This window comes from Mastigoproctus giganteus, chromosome 12, assembly GCF_048544385.1.
Source record: "Mastigoproctus giganteus isolate SK-2022 chromosome 12, ASM4854438v1, whole genome shotgun sequence".
NCBI lineage: Eukaryota > Metazoa > Arthropoda > Arachnida > Uropygi > Thelyphonidae > Mastigoproctus > Mastigoproctus giganteus.
In genome coordinates this window covers 53,362,016-53,381,987 of record NC_143586.1, presented here as the reverse complement: position 1 = coordinate 53,381,987, position 19,972 = coordinate 53,362,016, and the positions used below count along the sequence as shown (strand labels likewise).

The 19,972-nt window shown below is 36.6% G+C and overlaps 1 protein-coding gene across 1 annotated transcript in view; it reads right to left on the bottom strand.

Annotated features, from left to right (window-relative positions):
• Window positions 1-679: 679 nt before the first annotated feature.
• Hacd1 (3-hydroxyacyl-CoA dehydratase 1) overlaps window positions 680-19,972 on the bottom strand; it is a 66,660-nt gene continuing 47,367 nt past the window's right edge. Inside the window, exons 6-7 of the mRNA XM_090385600.1 lie at window positions 7,850-7,988; window positions 680-787 (exon numbers count right to left, since the gene is read on the bottom strand). Coding sequence (XP_090241726.1) covers window positions 702-787; window positions 7,850-7,988 — 225 coding nt within the window. The 3' untranslated portion in view covers window positions 680-701. The remainder of the gene's footprint in view (window positions 788-7,849; window positions 7,989-19,972) is intronic.

The window sequence follows — 19,972 nt, the reverse complement described above, 5'->3', positions numbered from 1 at the left end:
ATTTATGCTTTTTACTCTTTGGCTTGTGGTTTACATCAGAAATGAAGACATGTTGCCATTTGGCTTACAATCCTCTCCATTGACAAGTGATGAGAGGCCAGCTTTGTATGCTGTGTGGCAACATCCTTATTTTATCAATTTTGCAATTATTAATTTCTTATACATATTTTATTAGTTATCTTCACTATCTCCTTCACTTTATTTCCTTAATTTTTTATTATCACTTATATATATTCTTGTTTATACTCCAGCATGATTGCTAGGTCAAAGGAATTCACACTTAATTAGTTTGAAAATGAATATGATCATCAGCATATTTAACAGTCAATGAAGGCTTGAACTACAGTCTACTTAAATGTGTTGACATTGCTGCACTCTCATGCTAGGCCACTCTGCTACATTATATAGAATGCACATATTTTATATGTTACTTTAACTTTATTTGGTAATGTAATGTATTGTTCTCTCCTTGGATATAGCATTTAATTGTTTTCATAATTTAAAAAGATGCAGTTAACACAGAAGGAATCATAACACATTAATTCTTAAAAAAGAAAAATGATATCATTTATTGTTTAAATGAGAAACCAAAAGTGTTTATCAAATACATATTGAACATAATATAAACATCTTCATATATACAAAAATAAAATATCTTATATAAGACAGAATAAATATTCCTTTGAACAGTTTCTTTTATATCAGTTGCTCTTTACACTGCTTGACTTTTCTGCACCAAGTACTTTACGACGCTGTTTCACTAAGTAAAGGAATAGCTGTGGAAACACTGAAAGGAACATACAGGCATATTAGTAGGAGACACACACTATTTATATCAAACTTGGGGGGGGTTGATAAATTTTAATCAAGGGATGCCAGAAGTTTATCAAATTCTAACAGGAAGCTAAATGATTTTGTATATAAATGAAAAGAGAAAGAGACATTGATGCTAAACATAAAAAGACAAACAAGGCAGATGGAATCTATCCAATCATATTAAGGGAAGTAAGCAAACCCTTAGCTATAATTATGAAAGCATTTTTGGATTCATGGAAGGTCCCTATGAACTAGAGATGTGTTAATGTATCCCCAATTCACAAAGGGGAATCAGAGGGTGATAAGAGTTATTTCAGACATTAGCTTAACTTCTGTTCCAGGGAACATAATGGATTTACTGGTAAAAGAAGTAAAGCAGAACCATCTAGAAGGCTGCAGTTATACCTCAGACACAGCACAGGTTTGTTAAGGGTAAATCTTGTCTGACCAAACTGATTGGATACAAAGATGTCATCACAAAGGAACTGGATGCAAAAAATCATTTTGATATCATATACTTATATTTCAGGAAAGCTTTTGATACTGTGGCACATAAAAGACTGCTATACAATTTGAAGCAGTGTGGCATTAAGAGCAAGTTGCTGCTATGGATAAAGAGATAGTTGAATGGGAAAAGACAGGGAGGAGTTATCAATGGACACTGTTCTTTGTGGACTAATGCTATTAGTGGAGTCCCTCAGGATTCAATGCAAGGCCCAAAATTAGTTTCTATATTTTAATGATAGTAATCAGGCTAAGATACTGCAGCAAGATCTAGAAAAATTAGGCAGATGGGCTAGGAAGTGGCAATTGAAGTTCAATATTGACAAATGCATGGGCAACAGTAACCCCAGATTAACATACAAACTGTGTGATACTGCACTCAATAGTGGTGGATGAAAAATTCTGGAGGCAATTTGAAGGTTTAGTGTCAAACATTAACTACAAAATTGCATTTTTTTTTTTTTTTTTGAGATAACTTTAATTTAACTTTACAGAAATAATAATGCACTCATGTCATAGAACTGTATCTCTAGTACTTCAAGTTAGTTTGGGCTGTAAATACATTTCAAGAAAATGTCAAATGACTTCTACTTGGTTAATTACAAAAATGTTAACTACAAAATGATTTTGTAGTTAACACTGTTTGACACTAAACCCTTGAATTATACAGTGAAATATGAAGTTCTTAACCAGCGTGAAAAGGCTGCAAGGACAGCTCATGGGATTTTGTCAATGATATACAAGAATTTTGTAAGCAGAGAGGAGGTGATTATCCCATTGTACAAGGCAATGGTTAGGGTATTACATACAGGCTGGAGGCCTCATTTTAAGAAGGATGTAGATCTGCTGGAATGGGAAAACGAGATTGGTGAGGGGAACAAAAGGGTGGTCTTACAAAGAAAGGCTTTAGTTCTCCAAATTGAAGTATTTGGGAATTAGACACTTATGAGGTGAGCTGATTAATCCTTTAAATGGACTGAGCAAGCTCAATGCTGATGGCATTGTTCCTCTTGCTCAATCAATTCACATGAGTGGGCATAAATTTAAAATGAAGGATGATTGCACAATGGTTACGTGGAAGCCAAAAATGAATAAATTTTATTTATTAGAAAACTATTGGGAGGGAATGGACAGGTGATATGGGATTTTATTTATTTATTTTTTTGTGATGCTGTATAAGCTTGCTTTCTTGCATAAATTTAAAAAATAACACCATCCTCATATATCATTTGTCCTACTATGCCAATAATTTCTCTAGTTCCTCCTCAAATTTATTAAAGATACTTCCTGAACACTAAATGGAAGCTTGTTCCAACAATGAACTATCTATCTACTGGCTAAAAGCAAATTTTTCAAAATCAGCATTTAGCATTCTCAATCCATTCAAAGCCTTAAATACCTCAATCATATCTCCTCAAGTGCCTGGTTTCCAGATGCCACAATTTGAAGGACTGAAGTCTTTCTTTGTGTGTGGGGAATGAAGAGAAAGGTTTATTTATTTTAACAATAAATCCCTGGCTATTTCTTTCCCCCATTACCTTGGAACCACAAGGGTGTCTCTCTCTCTCTCTCTCTCTCTCTCTCTCTCTCTCTCTCTCTCAACAATACTTCTCAGACTGTCCTGTCCATTTCTCTCCCCTGGATTTCTTTATAACACAGTTCTCATTAGCGTAATTCTCTAAACTGACTTACTTGGTCTCTTCTCACTCTACCTGGAAGAGTAGTTGATTTCCGGTCATTCACAGGTGCTTCCTCTCCGGCTTGGCTTACGGCTGATCCACTAGGATTACGGCTCTTTTCTGCCTCCACGTCAATCTTCCTACACTCTGGACTTTCTCCAGGGGTACTGTTTCGTTTTAGCCTTCCGTTAAAAGCTCGAACTGGCTTTCCTTACGCTGATCATACTGCCTTTTGCTATTACCTTTACCCACTAAACTATCATAGTCTGACTTTCCATACACATTTCTCGCACTCCCTAAATTTATTTCCGCCACTCTTACGCACCCCTCCTCGGGATTCTCCTCCGGATCCTTTCCTTTTAGGTTTCGGGACTAACTCTTGGGCTCTCGTCTCCTCTCTGCATCACCTTTTTTGTTTCCCTCACTCCCTTATTTTTCATCCAATCATTTGGTAGTCCTCCACTCTTTTTCATTCGTTCCCATCTTATTCCATTGTTTTTAACCAGATTCTGGTAGGTCAAACTCCCTTCTTTGTGAAGAGAGAGCATCCGGGCGCTACATCATTACTAGAATTTTATCTGGAACTGTCCACTACTACTTACCCTTCAGTCACACTTCCTTTCGAGACACCGCCCCTGAAATTGAGGGCCTTCCGTGTCGGCCCATTTGTATTTGGTTACGATACCCAAACACTGTGTCCTCTCTGATCTCAGGTCTTCCCTTTGGATAGAGTCCGAAACCATTCTGGGTGTGGGCGTTCTTTTGTCCCCTGCTGCCGTAAGTTCGGTACAGCCCTACATTCTGTAAACAAGAACTGCATCAAACTGGCCTTCCCATTGTACTACCGTTCGACCAGTCCCCCTTCCTGCTGCTACACTAATCCGGTCCCTATTGAAATGTATACAGAGTGCAAGAAAATCTGCTGAGTGTTTGTCTGTTTTTAAACATTAGTTATTTATCAAAAAAATGATAAATTTTAATATCCTAATATATTTGTAAGAATGGTTCTTACATCTTGATATGAGTACTTTGATTCTCTTCACTAATCTCACTGCCCTTCTTATCCTTACTTTTATCCAGATGAGCAGCCAGCAGCTTCAAAACTGCCATCCTGGAAGTGACTTAGATTATAATACACATAGCAGATTCATTTGTTCAGCTGATTCTATACAATTTAAAAAGATATTAGCAATCCCTCAAATAATTTGTCTAATTCTTCCTTACAGATACACAAGATCCAAGATCATAGTTTAGTTTGTCAATCAACAACTCTCTGCCTGACGGCCAATTTTTGCACATCTGTCCTGCAGTTATCCTTTTCAATTTAAGTTTATATACCCTTATGTGTGTTGTCTTGGAAAGAGTATGGATTCCATCATCACTTAATTTCCTCAATCCAGTTAAAGCCCTAAACATCTCAAAATCAGATCTCCTTGCTGGCATCTAGTTTGTAGATGCTGCAATTTGCAGAACTGAAATCTTTCTTGGTAAGAGTACCATTTTGTTCCCCTCCCTAAACTTTTTCTTCTTTGCACCCATTCCAACAGATCCTTCCTAAAATGATACTTTCAGATCTGTATGCAGTATACAAAATGTGGCCTAACCATCACCTTCGCTCTGTTGACAATTCCTATATATCATTGACAAAATCCCATGAGCTGTCATAGCAGACTGTACTATTTAGAAAGTGATACTCACTATTCCTAGGTCTTTCATTCTCTACCAACCTTGAGTGCAACAACATACAATTGATATGTTATTCTGGAATTACTGCTGCCCATATATAGTACTTTGCATTTATGCAATTTTAAACCTCAATTGACATTTCTCAGCCCATAAGTCCAATTTCTTAGAAAAAGCATAATGTTTTCAATGTCATTAACAAATACTTTAAACCAGGTCCGGGCAAACAATGGCCCGTGGGCCGCATGCGGCTCATTTTTGTGCGGCCCGCGAGCTTTAATTGTATTTTCGAAAAAAAGTTTACTTATTTTATGCCTTTTGCGACATTATAATTTTTGTATGGAATATGACAATTATCCTCCACTTGAGCAGCCGAGGCACTCATCATGTGAAACTGACCATTCACACATGAGGAATTCTCTAGGGGAGTGGTGAACAGAAGCTTATTAAACTCTAACAGGGAGCTAAATGATTTTGTAATAACTTAGAGGAAAGTGCAGGAGAAATTGTTGAAATTAAACATAAGAAAGGCACCTGGGGTGGATGGGATCTAATTTTTAAATTATTGAAGAGCTTCTTTCAATGAAATCTCTTAAAGACCAAACAATGGGAGCAGATATTTGAAAAATGCTTAACAAGATATAATTTACAAATGGAACAAAATGTTAAGCGTAACAACTGACGGAGCACCAAGTTTGACAGGTAAAAATGTTGGAGCGTTAAAGAAAATTCAGGATAAAATTTGTGAAAATTATCCTGATTATAATTTAATTACAATTCATTGTATTATACATCAACAAGTATTATGTAAAATGTGTTAAAAGTTGAACATGTCACACCTTGTATTATTAAACTAGTAAATTCAATATGATCGAGGGGGCCCAAAATTAATTTTCTTCAAGATATTGAATCAGAGTACACAGATATTCCTTATCATAGCCAAATTAGATGGCTTAGCTTAGGAAAAGTTCTTTGGCGAGTACGGGATCTTAAAGATGACATCGTTCTATTTTTAAAACTGAAAAATATTATGGACTTTCCCGAATTAAGTGATAACTGGATTTGTGATTTTTCATTTACCCTGGACATCTTGACATACTTAAATACTTTCAACACGGTGTTACAAGGGAAAAATTTATACGCCCATGATATGGTAAAAAGTTTGAGTGGATTTCAATTAAAACTCCAGTTGTTCCTTTGACATTTATTGATTAACAAGGTAGACCACTTTCCAACCATGAAGTTGAAGATTCTAGAAAATAAATTTGAAAAATATTGTGAAATTATCAACACTTTGAATGATGACTTTTCAAAGATTTGGTGACTTCCAAAAAAATTGAGACAAGTTTGGCAATAGTGCACAACCCATTTTCAATAGAAATTGATAGTGCACCGAGTGAGCCACAACTCCAGATTATAGATCTGCAGTGTGATACCGATTTAAGGGAATTACACCGTCGTGAGGAAATCTGTAAATTTTACAATACTCTTAATTCAGACAAATTCGACGAACTTAAAGATTTTACCCGAAAAATGTTGGTTATTTTTAGATCAACCTACATATGTGAACAAACATTTTCCATCATGAATCTAAATAAAAATTCTTTACGATCGAGCATCACCAATGAACATATACAGGCAGTTTTAAGAATCTCAACAACAAAATTAACACCTGAAATTAAAAAAAAAAAAAAAAATGTTAAGATGTAAAACATTGCCATTCATCTCATTAAATTCTTGGTTGTTAGAGAATTTTTTTTATGTTATATATTTCTTCTTCATGATAACAAATAATATATATCTAAAAATAGTATTTTACGTGCAGCCCACCTTCTTTTTGAATTCCTATTGTGGCCCTTCAGCCCAAAAGTTTGCCCAGGCCTGCTTTAAACAGTACAAGGGGTTGGGGCAGCATCGAATCCTAAGACTTCACTAATAACATTAGTCCAAAAAGTGCAGTGCCCATTTATAATGATACTCTGTCTTCTGCCACTCAACTGTCCCTTTATCCATAGCTTACCACAATGTCATACTGCTCTATTTTTATAGCAGTCTCACATGGAACAGCCAAAAGCTTTACTGATATGGAAGATATGATGCGAAATTCATTTTTGAACACAGTTCCATCGTTTACTGTGCCACAGTATCTAATCAGATAAGATCTCTCCTTAAAAAATCACTATGGTTTCCATACAACCAGCCCTCTGATGATGATCTTGCAATACTTTGAAGCGAAATATTATACTGAGAAGCAAAATATTTTCAGAACACGATGCTGAAATGTGTCTGATAATGTGGTGCATTTGTGGCTTTTACAGACCTCCAACAGTGGGAATTGACTACTTCTACCCCAATGATCATTTGGACCCATTGAAGAGGGAACAAAAACTCCTGAAACAGTGCTGTTTGGGCACTAAACTGAGAATGAATAACAACAGTTTTCTCTGGCAGAGAAGTGTTACTTATTTGGAAGTGCAAGGCTAGGCACCTCGTACAGGATTTTGCAAAAGTAATGATGCTATTTATTTGTTTTGAGTTTGCTGCATATTAAAATTATGTCTTTGACACTACCCAACACATATTGCTTCTTTTAATATAACTGGATAGATTCCATCAGCCCCAGCTACTCAATGCAGATGGGATTCTTCCTCTTGCTCAGAATAATTGCCTGAGAGGGCATAAATTCAAGTTGAGGAAAGACTGTTTTAGAATAGATGTGCAGAAGTTTGCCTTTAGCCAGTGGGTGGTTGATTGGTGGAACAAACTTCCATCTGTCATTGTAGAGGCTGATAGCTTAAATAGATTCAAGGCAGAACTTGACAAACATGGAGCAAGTGGATGGGTGAAATAAGGGTTTTTTTTTTTTGGCTGATGCTATATAAGCTTGCTTTCTTGCATCATGTGCCTTTGCTAATGCTATTTACTTTTGGCATTTGTTACCAATCACACCACAGAAGCATAGCAATTCTCATTAGTGGTTTATTTTTCCAATCACTTTCTTCCAGATAAGTGGCAAGAATAAAGAATTGAAAGATAATCTATATTCAAATAAATAATAATCTGAAACATTTCTTTTAAGATGTTAATTCATGGTGACTTTTTTTTGCATAAAAATAATAATGCAAATTAATTTGAATAAAGAAAAATTAATTCAAACAGCTACTTACTTGGGATGTAGGAAAGCAGAATAATTATCATAACATAATAAAATGAGAATGAAAAGTTTGCAGAGTTTGGTAATAAAATGGAATGCAGATTCTTTTCTTTGACATAAGGCATGGCAGCTAGAAATGTCCAGATTTCACCCTAAAAATATATTAAAATAAAATGTTTCCATTGCTTTATAAAAACATTTACAAGACTTACAAACATTTACCACCATACAAAAAAAAAAAAAATTTTACCTGTGTAATTTTTCAATTAATGATGTATAATTCCTCCTTTATCACAAATCACTTCATGAATTTTCATTGGTAGGAATTTAACTATACCCTAAGTACTTTAAATCAATACCAGATCATTCTGAAAACAACTGAACTCAATTCATTCAGATTCCATGAATTTAAACCTGGTAACTTGACTAGCCAATTTAAATGCCCTATAATTGCCTCACATTCTTCATATCAGTTTAAAACAAAAAAAAGGCACTGAACTGTACAGTTCCCATCCAGGAATACGAGTGATAATCATGTCACTCATATTTGAGGGAACAATCATGAATGTCTCTTAAATTGTGTTGCACCTCAAATATTTAGCAAGATGCCTGACCATCCAGAATATTTGTAGATCCTAGCCTGATTCAGCCTGGTTGGCATGTCAAGTAGAAGACCCACTTAATAATTAAAACATCCCCAAAGCATTACTAACCCACCACCAGCTTGTACAATGCCTTTCACACAGTCTGGATGAAATTGCCACATTGATTCTCCTGTGAACTCAGTGCCTGAAATCATTAGAGTACAGACAAAATTTGGATTCATCGGACCACATTACAGCTTTCCAATCATCAACAGTCCAGTTTTTATGCTTTTACTCCTAAGTGATTGTAATAAGCAATATTCATTGCTTATTACAATCACTTAGCACAGACTTTTGACATCATTCCTTAAGGACTTATCACTATTCTTCTGAAATAACAGAAGATTCGGCTACTTCTTTAACAGGATGTACTTTAGACCAGCCAAATGCTACTACTCCTTTTTCCCACTCATTAACACCTTTTCTGCATCCCGAATGGTATACATATAAGTAGAGAAAATGGGTTAACTCTATGCTCTGATTTCAGTGCTTACAGCACTGAAGATAAGTGCTCAATCTGTTATATGCCCTAAATACCGCAAGTGACAAATTTTTTGTGTGGTGTTTGTCTCTTTAATTATACAAGGTACATTTTAAATTTAAAAAAATAAATTAATTAAAACAACTACAAATTGCCAAGCCACTGAAAAGAATTCTTTATTCTAATCAATAATAATTAAATCAGTGGCCATTAAATAAAGAAAACAGCCAGATTCATTTAAGAGAAATGTGTTCATGTGAAATTGAATTATGCTGTTTGTAAACTTTTAATCATTTAAACTATTACTTTCAATCTTGTTTTCTTACTTTTTTTTTTCATATGTATAAGCTCCACTATTAGATTATTACAGAGTATTATTATTATATCACATACTCAATTATGTCAATGCAATGTGAGTCAAATGAAATGTATAAAATGTAAACAGAGTTGGCTTTGCATTAGCAACACCTACCTAATACCATGTGAGGCCACCTTCTATCCATAATATGGCCCATGTGTGTCTTGGCATGAACTTCACAAGTTACTTGGGCAATACTACCACTTCCTGTGGTAGTACTGCCAAGCATTGCAAATGCATCTAGTAATGCCTGCACATTGTCAGGTGGATGGTAGGCATCAAATGTCCTTTTCCAGTCAGTCCAAAGAAGTGCTCAATTGGGTTGAGATCAGGTGAGTAGGACAGCTGTGGGAGGACTGAGAATTCATTGTCATGTTCCTCTAACTGGTTTCAAGAACATAATGAATTCTCAGATGAGTGGGACAGCCATGTAGGACAGAATTCATTTTAACGTTCCTGAAACTATTTAGAAACTTCCCAGACCTTGTATCATGGCAAATTGTCTTGTTGATAGACATGAGTTGTCTGGACACACTGTCACCATGAAGGGGTGACAGTGTCCAGACACTCCTTAGTTGGCAATGGTAGAAATGTAAATGTTCCAATTCAACTGTTGATTAATTGCAATCAAAGAACCCAGGGCATGCCACAAAAACCATCTCCAAACCATAATGCCACTGCTGCAGTCAGGTGCTATGGCCTCATGTTGCTTTTTCCAAATATGGATATGCTATTAGCATGATAGAGTTGGAAACTGGATTCAGACTAGGGGACAGATTTCCACCAGTCAGTGGTCAGTTTCTTGTACCCTGCAGTGAGAATGGGTACCTGTAACAGCCATAGATTGCCACAGCCTATACAAACTAAGAGCCGGCATACAGTCCAAGTGAATATAGGTCTTGCTATTCTTTTGTTGTACAGGGTGATTAGCTGTGTCACGTGAAAAGGTGACCGATACTCGCTACAGGTGTCAACCACACACGGCTGTCCCCTGTATGACCTTTGTCTGGTTGTTTGGCCATTGTTGAGCCAATCATGGCACCACAGAATGGGAGCACTTAACCATATTGGCTGTTATTGAGATGCAACTGCATGTCTTGCCCTCACAATCATTTCATGTTCAAAGTCCAAAAGGATCTCGCAACAACCTATTCTTCCTCTCAGATGCTCAAAAATCAATCATCATGTGTGCAAACTGTAATCTTATATCAGCCGTTTCAGCATTCACCAGTATCACAGACTGGTCCATTCCTACACAATGGGGTGTGGCTCATCAAAGCCAACTCTGTGTACATTATTCTAACGAATGGTGTGAACCATTTCTCAAAATAAAAACAAATGGAGCTTTTCTGAAAACTCAAATTGAGATTTCTTATATTTATCCATACTCTACACACAAAGGAGTTTAATTTTCTGCAAACCATTTTAATATTCTTGAAAAGCAACTCCATCCAGTTCTATGGGAGGTAAAACAAATAGTATCAACAGCTGCTGCTTTTCACATAGCAACATGGCAGAAAAATTAATATTACTAGACCTTTTTCATACAGCAGGGAGAAGTGGCATTTGCCTCTCTGCATTTGGGCACTTAATTGTTTGTGTAGTTTTTTTTTTTTTTTTTTTTTTTAACTCCCATACTTTGTTCATGCCATAAAAAAAAAAGAGCTACAAGAAACAAGCAAAAACTGATAACAGAAATTCATGATATCTATTTATGTACAGTTTTAATTAAAACAATTACATTAACTGTCATGTACAGCTAGTTTCTTTTTCACTGAAAAAGATTTTTTTACATTTTAGCAACCAATGTGGATTTTCCAGCTTAGGACTAAATGATGACCCCCCATAAAAAATAATTTTTAATTGAAAATTTTATTTAAATAAAACTACACTGCTTTCCAAAACTTAAGTGACACTCCAAATATACAAAATTTGCAACATTTTCTCTGCAGTTTTTTTGTTACCTATGGGCTTCAGAGAAGGTTCAGGGAGTCAGAGTGGTACCAAAAGAACTGGTGTTTGTGATTTGGTTTTTAGGAGCATTAGCAACTAAGGCCATATTGCTCCGCAGAACTGGTGTAAGTAGATTTAGGGTAAAGACCTTGAATGAAGAAAGATGCCTCTGACCATTTGTTTTCATGGAAACATTAGCAATACCATCTCAAATGCATTCACACTTCATGGCTGCCACAAGAGCATTCATCTGGTTCTACTATCTGAAGAAGGTCACACATGGGCAGTCTCAATGCAAGACACCAGATTTCACATTTTCTCAATTTGTGCAGAGAGGAGCTTAATTAGCGTAAGATCACATCACATGGATCCAGTACCAATGGCATTATGTATTGTTTACTAACAAATACAGAACTGCTTTACAGAGCATGTCTGTATTGATTCATAATGCACACTTATCTATACAGAGCCAATATCATGGTATTTCTCTGATAAAAATCATGAGCGTGCGAGCATATGCATGCACACCCCAGTAAGCTGAGTTAAACAGGCATTTAACATCTTTGGCTGCAAGTACTTTCAGGGGCACAATAAGAGGTAGAGATGACACCCTGGATGCCTATGACATATTATGCAACTGTAATAAAGGAGAAATTTAATCAAGTTGACTGTATTCTGGAAATGAATGCAACAAGGTGGCTAGCACAATCTCCTAATCTTAATCCTATGGAGCAGACAGTCAAACTGGTGACCCACAGGCTATATGTAACCCCAAATTATTTGTTTTTGGGCCAAAGTGTTGACAACTGTTACAAATTAACAGTATTTGGCCCATATGAAAACAACAGTAAAAATTGATACTTAAAGGAGATAATGCACCTAGGGTGGATGAGATCTGTCCAACTGTATTGAGGGAGGTAAGCAAATGAATTAAGCAAACCCTTAGCCACAATTACAAGAACATATTTGGATTTGGGGGAGGACCCTATGGACCAGAAATGTGCAAATATATTCCCAAAAGGGGATCAAAGGGTAATATGAGTAATTATAGACCTGTTAGACTTAACTTTTGTTCCAGAGAACATAATGGAGTCAGTGGTTAAAGAAGCAATGCAGGACCATCTCTGGACAGGCATGCAGTTATACTTTCAGTCACAACGTGGGTTTGCTAAGGGAAGATCTTGTCTGACCAATTTTATTTGATACTATGATGAAGGAACAAAGGAACTAGATGCAAAAAATAAATTTTAATATATATGGTAAACCCTTGCTAATCTGGGGGAGAGGTCATCTGAGTTAAGTGATAATCCAGATTAGTGAAGCAAAAGATATCCCTAAAAAAGACAATTTAGAACACAAATGGAAAATTTAATGATATAGGTAGTAGTGCTGATGAAAAAAAAAAAAAAAAAAAAAAATTATATATATATATATATATATATATATATATATATATATCTATCTATCTATCTATCTATCTATCTCTCTCTCTCTCACTGTAGAACCTTTATTTAAAAACTAAAGATACATTTATCCATCGATAAAAGACTCAAAGTTGTACAGCAGACTCTCGATTTACCAGGATACTTAAAGCTTCCAAAGTAAAAATAAAAAAAATCCACTGGAAATCATAAAATTCAAGTAATAAATAGAATAGGCATAAACAGATGTTTTGCAAATTGTAAATAAGCAGCGTTATAAGTTGTGATTGGGAGATGAATGTACCTATTATCCTGCAACCCCCATTGTCTTCACACCTGGCACTAATAAAAAAAAAAAAAAAAAACACACCACGACAGAAAGAGAACAAGTATTTAGTTTGTTTTAGTGCATCGCGTGAATTATTGTTCCATTGCACCACTAAAAGACAAATTTTGTTTCCTTATTTATGTGAGGAGTGTCACTTTTTTTTTATAGTAAAAAATTGTTTAGAAATTGTGAAAATGGGTAAATACAAAACAGTTGTTTTCAATTGAACAAGAACTTGAAATTATTCAAAAGTTTGAAAACCGTGCATTCATAAAATCTTTAATGAACCATTATAAATGTTAGTAACCAAACCATATGCAACATCGTAAAAAATAAAGGGAAACTATTAGAATTCGCAGGCACATATGATAGCATTAAAAAAGCATGACTATCAGAAAAACGATGAAACAGTCTAAACACAAGAACCTCGACAAGGCAATGGTGTTGTGGTTTAGCCAACAATTATTAACCCATAATATACAAAATATGTTAACTTAGGGATCGTATACAGGTAACCCTCGTATAACACTGTAGTTATGTTCCTATAAAATCTCATATAGTGCGAAACTGTTATACGGGACTAAGAACCAGTAGTACAAAAGGGGGGGTTACGTTCCAAGAGCTAACAAAAATACGCTATTTCGTTAACAAAACTGACAAAAATACACCATTCTAGATATCGTGCATCTTCTGCTCTCTTTAAAAAAAAGATCATTAATCTGTGTTTGTTTGCTTTTGCTTGATAGACCTTTGTAATTTCATTGTATGGAGCTAAGCATTTTTGAAGTTCCCTTTTGAACTTTGGGGTCCTTTCAGTCGAAGAATCTGCATTCAAAAAATAAGGTTCTAATTGCTCAAGAGGCAACTAGAAGGAGCAATACTCTTGATTTGATTATCAGTAGTGATTCTTCATGCATTAAGAATCTGCAGATAAAGGAACCACTAGGTGGCTGTGATCACAGTGTGCTGAAGTGAGATTTACTCAAAGAGGTAACTACCATTAGGGGTAAAGGGAAGGGTTATTGCTTTCGTAAAGGCGACTACAATGGACTGAGACAGTTTTAAATTCTATACAGTGGGACCAACTGATGATCTTACCAACAGCAAATTCAAAATGGGAAGCATTCAAAGAACTTATCTTGGAAGCTAATAGGTTTTACATACCAACTAAGAAATATTGTTCAAGATTTAGGCCTAAATGGATGTCAGATGAACTAATGAGACATATGGCAGAGAAGAAAAATGCATGGGATAAATATAAATTAATGGGTGACATGGAAGCCTATGATAGATATAAGCTGGTCTGTAACCAAATTACAAAGGAGGTTAGGCAGGCGAAGGCAGATTACGAGAAATCTTTGGCAAGGGATGCAAATAAAAACAGCAAAGAGTTCTTTACTTATATAAACTCTAGAAGGAAGGGGATGAATCACATTGGTCCACTTGATATCGATGGGTCAACTGTTGATGATCCTGCTCATGTAGCTAACAAACTAAATGAATATTTTGCATCGACATTCACACATGAGTTATTCAGTGAGGGGAATGCCGGAGGTGGATTCAACTCTGGCAGTAAGCTAGAGAATCTTGTAATAACTGAGAGTAAAGTGGAGGAGAAATTGTTGAAGATAAACACAAGAAAGGCACCTGGGGTGGATGGGATCTATCCAGTTATATTAAAGGAGGCAGCAAAAGAAGTAAGCACACCCTTAGCAATAATTATGCAAGCTTCCTTGGACTCAGGGGAGGTACCCACAGACTGGAGATGTGCAAATGTGACCCCAATTCACAAAGGAGGATCAAAGGCTTACACAAGTAATTATAGACCTGTGAGTTAACTTCTGTTCCAGGAAAATTAATGGAGGCACTGGTTAAAGAAGCACTGCACGATCATCTAGACAAGACTTCAGTTATAGCTTGGACACAGCATGGTTTTGTTAAGGGGAAGTCTTGCCTGACAAATTTGATTGGATACTATGATGCAGTCACAAAAGAACTGGATGCAGTGAATAACTTTGATATTATATACTTGGATCTTAGAAAGGATTTTGATACTGCTACACAAATTGGAGCAGTGTGGCATTGGAGGCAAATTGCTGCTATGGATAAAGGGGTGGTTGAGGGAGAGAAGACAGAGTGGTAATCAATGGACACTGCTCATTGTGGACTAATGTTATTAGTGGAGTCCCTCAGGGTTCAGTGTTGGGTCCATTATTGTTTTCTGTATTTATAAATGATATTGATTATGGTATATCAAGCTTAATATCCAAGTTTGCAGACTATATGAAGGTTGGCAGGGTTGTCAAGGACACTACTGACACTATGCTGCTGCAACAGGATCTGGAAAGGTTGAGTGAGCAGATGGGCTGAGAGGTAGCAAATGAAGTTTAACATTGACAAATGTAAAGTACTACATATGGGAAACAGCAACCCCAGAGCAACGTATCAACTCTGTGGTACTACACTGACAGTGGTAGAGAATGAAAGGGACCTGGGGGTGGTTGTGCAGGCAGATATGAAGTTCTCTGAGCAGTGCAGACGGGCTGCAAGAATAGCTCATGGTGTATTGTCAATGATATATAGGAATTTTTCTAGCAGGGATAAGGAGGTGATTATCCCCTTGCATAAGGCAATGGTCAGACCACACCTAGAGTACTGTATACAGGTCTGGAGGCCTCATTTCAAGAAGGATGTAGAGCTGCTGGAACGGGTACAGAGAAGGGCAACAAGATTAGTGAATGGAACAAAGTGTTGCTCTTACGAAGAAGGCTTAAGGTTTGCAAATTAGAGTGTCTGGAGACTAGGCACCAGCGAGGTGATCTGATAGAGGTGTATAAAGCCTTGAATGGTTTGAGCATGCTCAATGTTGATGGGATTCTTCCTCTTGCTCAGAATAATCGCCTGAGAGGGCATAAATTCAAATTGAGGAAAGACAGATGTAGGATAGACGTGTGGAAATTTGCCTTTAGCCAGCAGGTGGTTGGTTGGTGGAACAGACTTCCATCCCTTGTCGTGGAAGTTGATAGCCTAAATAAGTTTAAGGCTCAGCTGGACAGGTATTTTGAACGAACAGAGGGGTGAAGTGGAAGTGTTTTTTTTTGGCTGATGCTGCGTAAGCTTGCATCAAATGCCTCTACTAATGCTAATGCAATCTGGATTATATTATATATAAAATTTTTATAAATACTCCTATCATTGATATATATATATATATATAAAAAAAAATTTTTTTTTAAGGAGCATCAGCGACTAAGGCTATGTTGCTCTGCGTATTCAAATTGCACATGTTCTGAGGTAGATTTTCTATTTTTCTTGACGAAAAACCAGTTTCCGGGAGAAAAAACCATGCTACCCTCGTCCGACTAAGTCAGCCACATTGTGAAAAAAGACCCACAAAAAATTCCTCCAATCATTGATGGGAAATTGAACTTAGATCTTTTCCATCCAGTGTGGGGATGATGGTGATTCTACCAATGGTGCTACCCACTAGGGCTTTAGTCATATCATCAAAACCTTCCCCCTCCTACCAACTTAGCAAGTTCTACTATCGCACAGATTCTGTTTTCTGTCGGTACCACCATATTTCCTGAATGAACTGACTCTGACCATACATTTTTCCAACACTTATTTAAATGTTGACAGTTTTACTTTTTTGAGCAATAAAGCTATTATTCCAATACAATGCACAAATGAAAAAAAAAAAAAAAAAAGTGTTTCCATGCCTCCATTACTTCAATTTTCCATCAATTCAATTCAGAATTAAATTTTTTCCAAAATCCATTGCAATGATTTTCTGATATAATGAGTTTTAAAAAAAAAAAAAAGGTATATATAATGCCTTGATCAAATTAAAGAAGTTGTGCTAGGTTGTAGGAACATTATTTCAATGTTTGGATGACAAATCTTTTGGATGGCCTGGCACCAATAGTAATAAAACTTTGAAATCAATCTAGATTTTTCCATAAAGTTCAACAAGCACAAGTTGAATAGCATAGCACAGAACCGAACACAGGGATTTCTCAATTTTTTTTTATAACAATTGGCGAGCCAAAAGCGGGAATTCACAAAAAAGAATGGACATGTTGAAAAATTACATCCAACATAATAGCAGAATTTTCCCCCGCACAAAAATACTGTGTTATGCAAGGTTGCCAAAATTCTCTAATCATGTTATATAAGTACCATATTGTGTGAGGAATTGCTGCACTTTATCAATTGTGTTAGTGCAAAACTGTGCTGTAGAAGTACGGTGTTATACAAGGGTTGCCTGTATACATATAAAGAATTACACAAACTAAGCGATATAAACAATAACCCATCCAACTCTGAGTCAACAACAAGACTGAACAACACGCATGACAATGAAGTATGTTCAGTCTCTCTCTCTGTGCAGTCAGAGTGAGTCATCTACCTTCCTAAAGCCCATGTGTCTTTCAAAGTACAGTAATCAACTGTGAACAGAATTTCTTTTTTCAATCCAGATTAACTGGAACCAGATTGGCAAGAGTATTGTACTTGGGTTTTGATACTGTTTCACATAAAAAAAAACTTCTGTACAAATTGAAGCTTTAGTGGAGGCATATGATGCAAGAAAGCAAGCTTATACAAGATCAGCTAAAAAAAAAAAAAACAAACCCTTCCCATTTCACTCATCCATTCGCTCCAAATGCCTGTCTAGTTGTGCCTTGAATTTATGTAAATTGTCAACTTCTACAATGGCAGATGGAAGTTTGGTCCAGCAATCAACCACAAGCTGACTAAAGGCAAATTTCTACACATCTATTCTACAACTGTATTTCCTTAATTTGAATTTATGTCCCCCTTGGCAATTAATATGGGCAAGAGGAAGAATCCCATCAGCACTGAGCTTGCTCAAACCAATCAAGGTCTTATACACCTCAATCAGATCACCTGGCAGGTGCCTAGGTCTTCACACACTGCAATTGGCAGAACTTTAGCCTTTCTTGGTAAGAGGACCCTTTGTTCCATTCACCAATCTCATTGTCCTCTGTACTCTTTCCAGCAGCTCTACATCCTTCCTAAAATGAGGCCTCCAGACCCGTATACAGTACTCAAGGTGTGGCCTGACCATTGTCAGGCCACACCTTTGAGTAATCACCTACTTATCCCTGCTAGAAAAATTACTGTATATCATTGACAAGACACCATGCACACTGTCTGCACTACTCAGAAAACTTCATATCTGATTGCACAATTACTATTAGGTCTTTCTGTGTGTAATACCACACAGTTGATACTTTACTCTGGGTTTACTGCTACCCATATGCAGTACTTTACATTTGTCAATGTTAAACTTCAGTTGCCACCTCTCAGCCTGTCTGCTCAACTTCTCTAGATCCTGTTGCAGTAGCATACTGTCATTAACAACCCTGCCAACCTTCATATAGTCTGCAAACTTGGACATTAAGCCTGATATACCTTTATGAATATCATTAATAAATACAGAAAATAACAATGAACCCAACACCAAACCCTGGGGAGGGGGAAGATTCAACTAATAAGTCCATGAAGAGCTTTTTTTTTTTTTGGCTGGTGCAGCATAAGCCTCAGGCTTCCTTGCACCATATGGCTAATAATAATGTGTGAATATAGATGCAAAATACTCATTCAGTTTGTCCACTACCTGAGCAGGATCAACAGTCGAACCATTGATATCATGTGGACCAATCTGATTCATTCCCTTCCTTTTTCTTTAGCATAGGCATATGATGCAAGAAAGCAAGCTTATTCAGCATCAGCCAAAAAAAAAAAAAAAAACACAAACACACCACTCCCATTTCACCCCTCCGTTTGCTTGAAATACCTGTCCAGTTGAGCCTTAAATTTGTTTAGGCTATCAACTTCAACAACAAGTGATGGAAGTCGGTTCCACCAACCAACCACCCGTGGGCCAAAGGCAAATTTCCGCACATCTATCCGACATCCATCCTTCCTCAATTTGAATTTATGCCCTCTGAGCTGATTATTCTGAGCAAGATGAAGAATCCCATTGGCATTGAGCATGCTCAAACCATTCAAAGCCTTATACACCTCTATCAGATCACCTCGCCGGTGCCTAGTCTCCAGATTCTGTAATTTGCAAAACTTAAGCCTTTGTTCGTAAGAGCAACTCTTTGTTCCGTTCACTAATCTTGTTGCCCTTCTCTGTACCCGTTCCAGCAGCTCTACATCTTTCTTGAAATGAGGCCTCCAGACCTATATACAGTACTCAAGATGTGGCCTAACCATTGCCTTATACAAGGGAATAATCACCTCCTTATCCCTGCTAGAAAAATTCCTGTATACTTTTTTACTTTTTGCATCCTTTGCCAAAGATTTCTCTTAATCTGCCTTCGCTTGCCTAAATTCCTTTGTTACAGATCAGCTTATATCTACCATAGGCTTCTGAGTCACCTGATAATTTATATGCATCTCACGCATTTTTTTTCTTTTCCACGAGTCTCATTAGTTCATCTGACCTCCATTTAGGCCCAAAACCTTGAATAATATTTCTTAGTTGGTATGAAAAGCTTAGTAGCTTCCAAGATTAATTCTTGGAATGCTTCTCATTTAGAATTTGCTGTTGGTAACATCAGTTGGTCCCACTATATACAATTTAAAAAAAACTGTCTCAGACCAATGTAGTCACCTTTACAAAAGCAAAAACCCTTCCCTTTACCTCTGATGGTAGTTACATTTTTGAGTAAATCCTACATCAACAGACTCTTATCACTGCCACCTAGTGGTTTCTTTATCTGTAGATTCTTAATGCATGAAGAATCACTACTGATAATCAGATCAAGATTATTACTCCCTCTGGTTGCCTCTCAAACATGCTGCTGTAGAAAACAACCATCCAATAAATCCACAAAGGCCTTTCTAGCATGCAAGGGACGAACCCACAAGTTCCAGTCAATATCTGGGAAGTTAAAATCTCCTATTATAAGACAT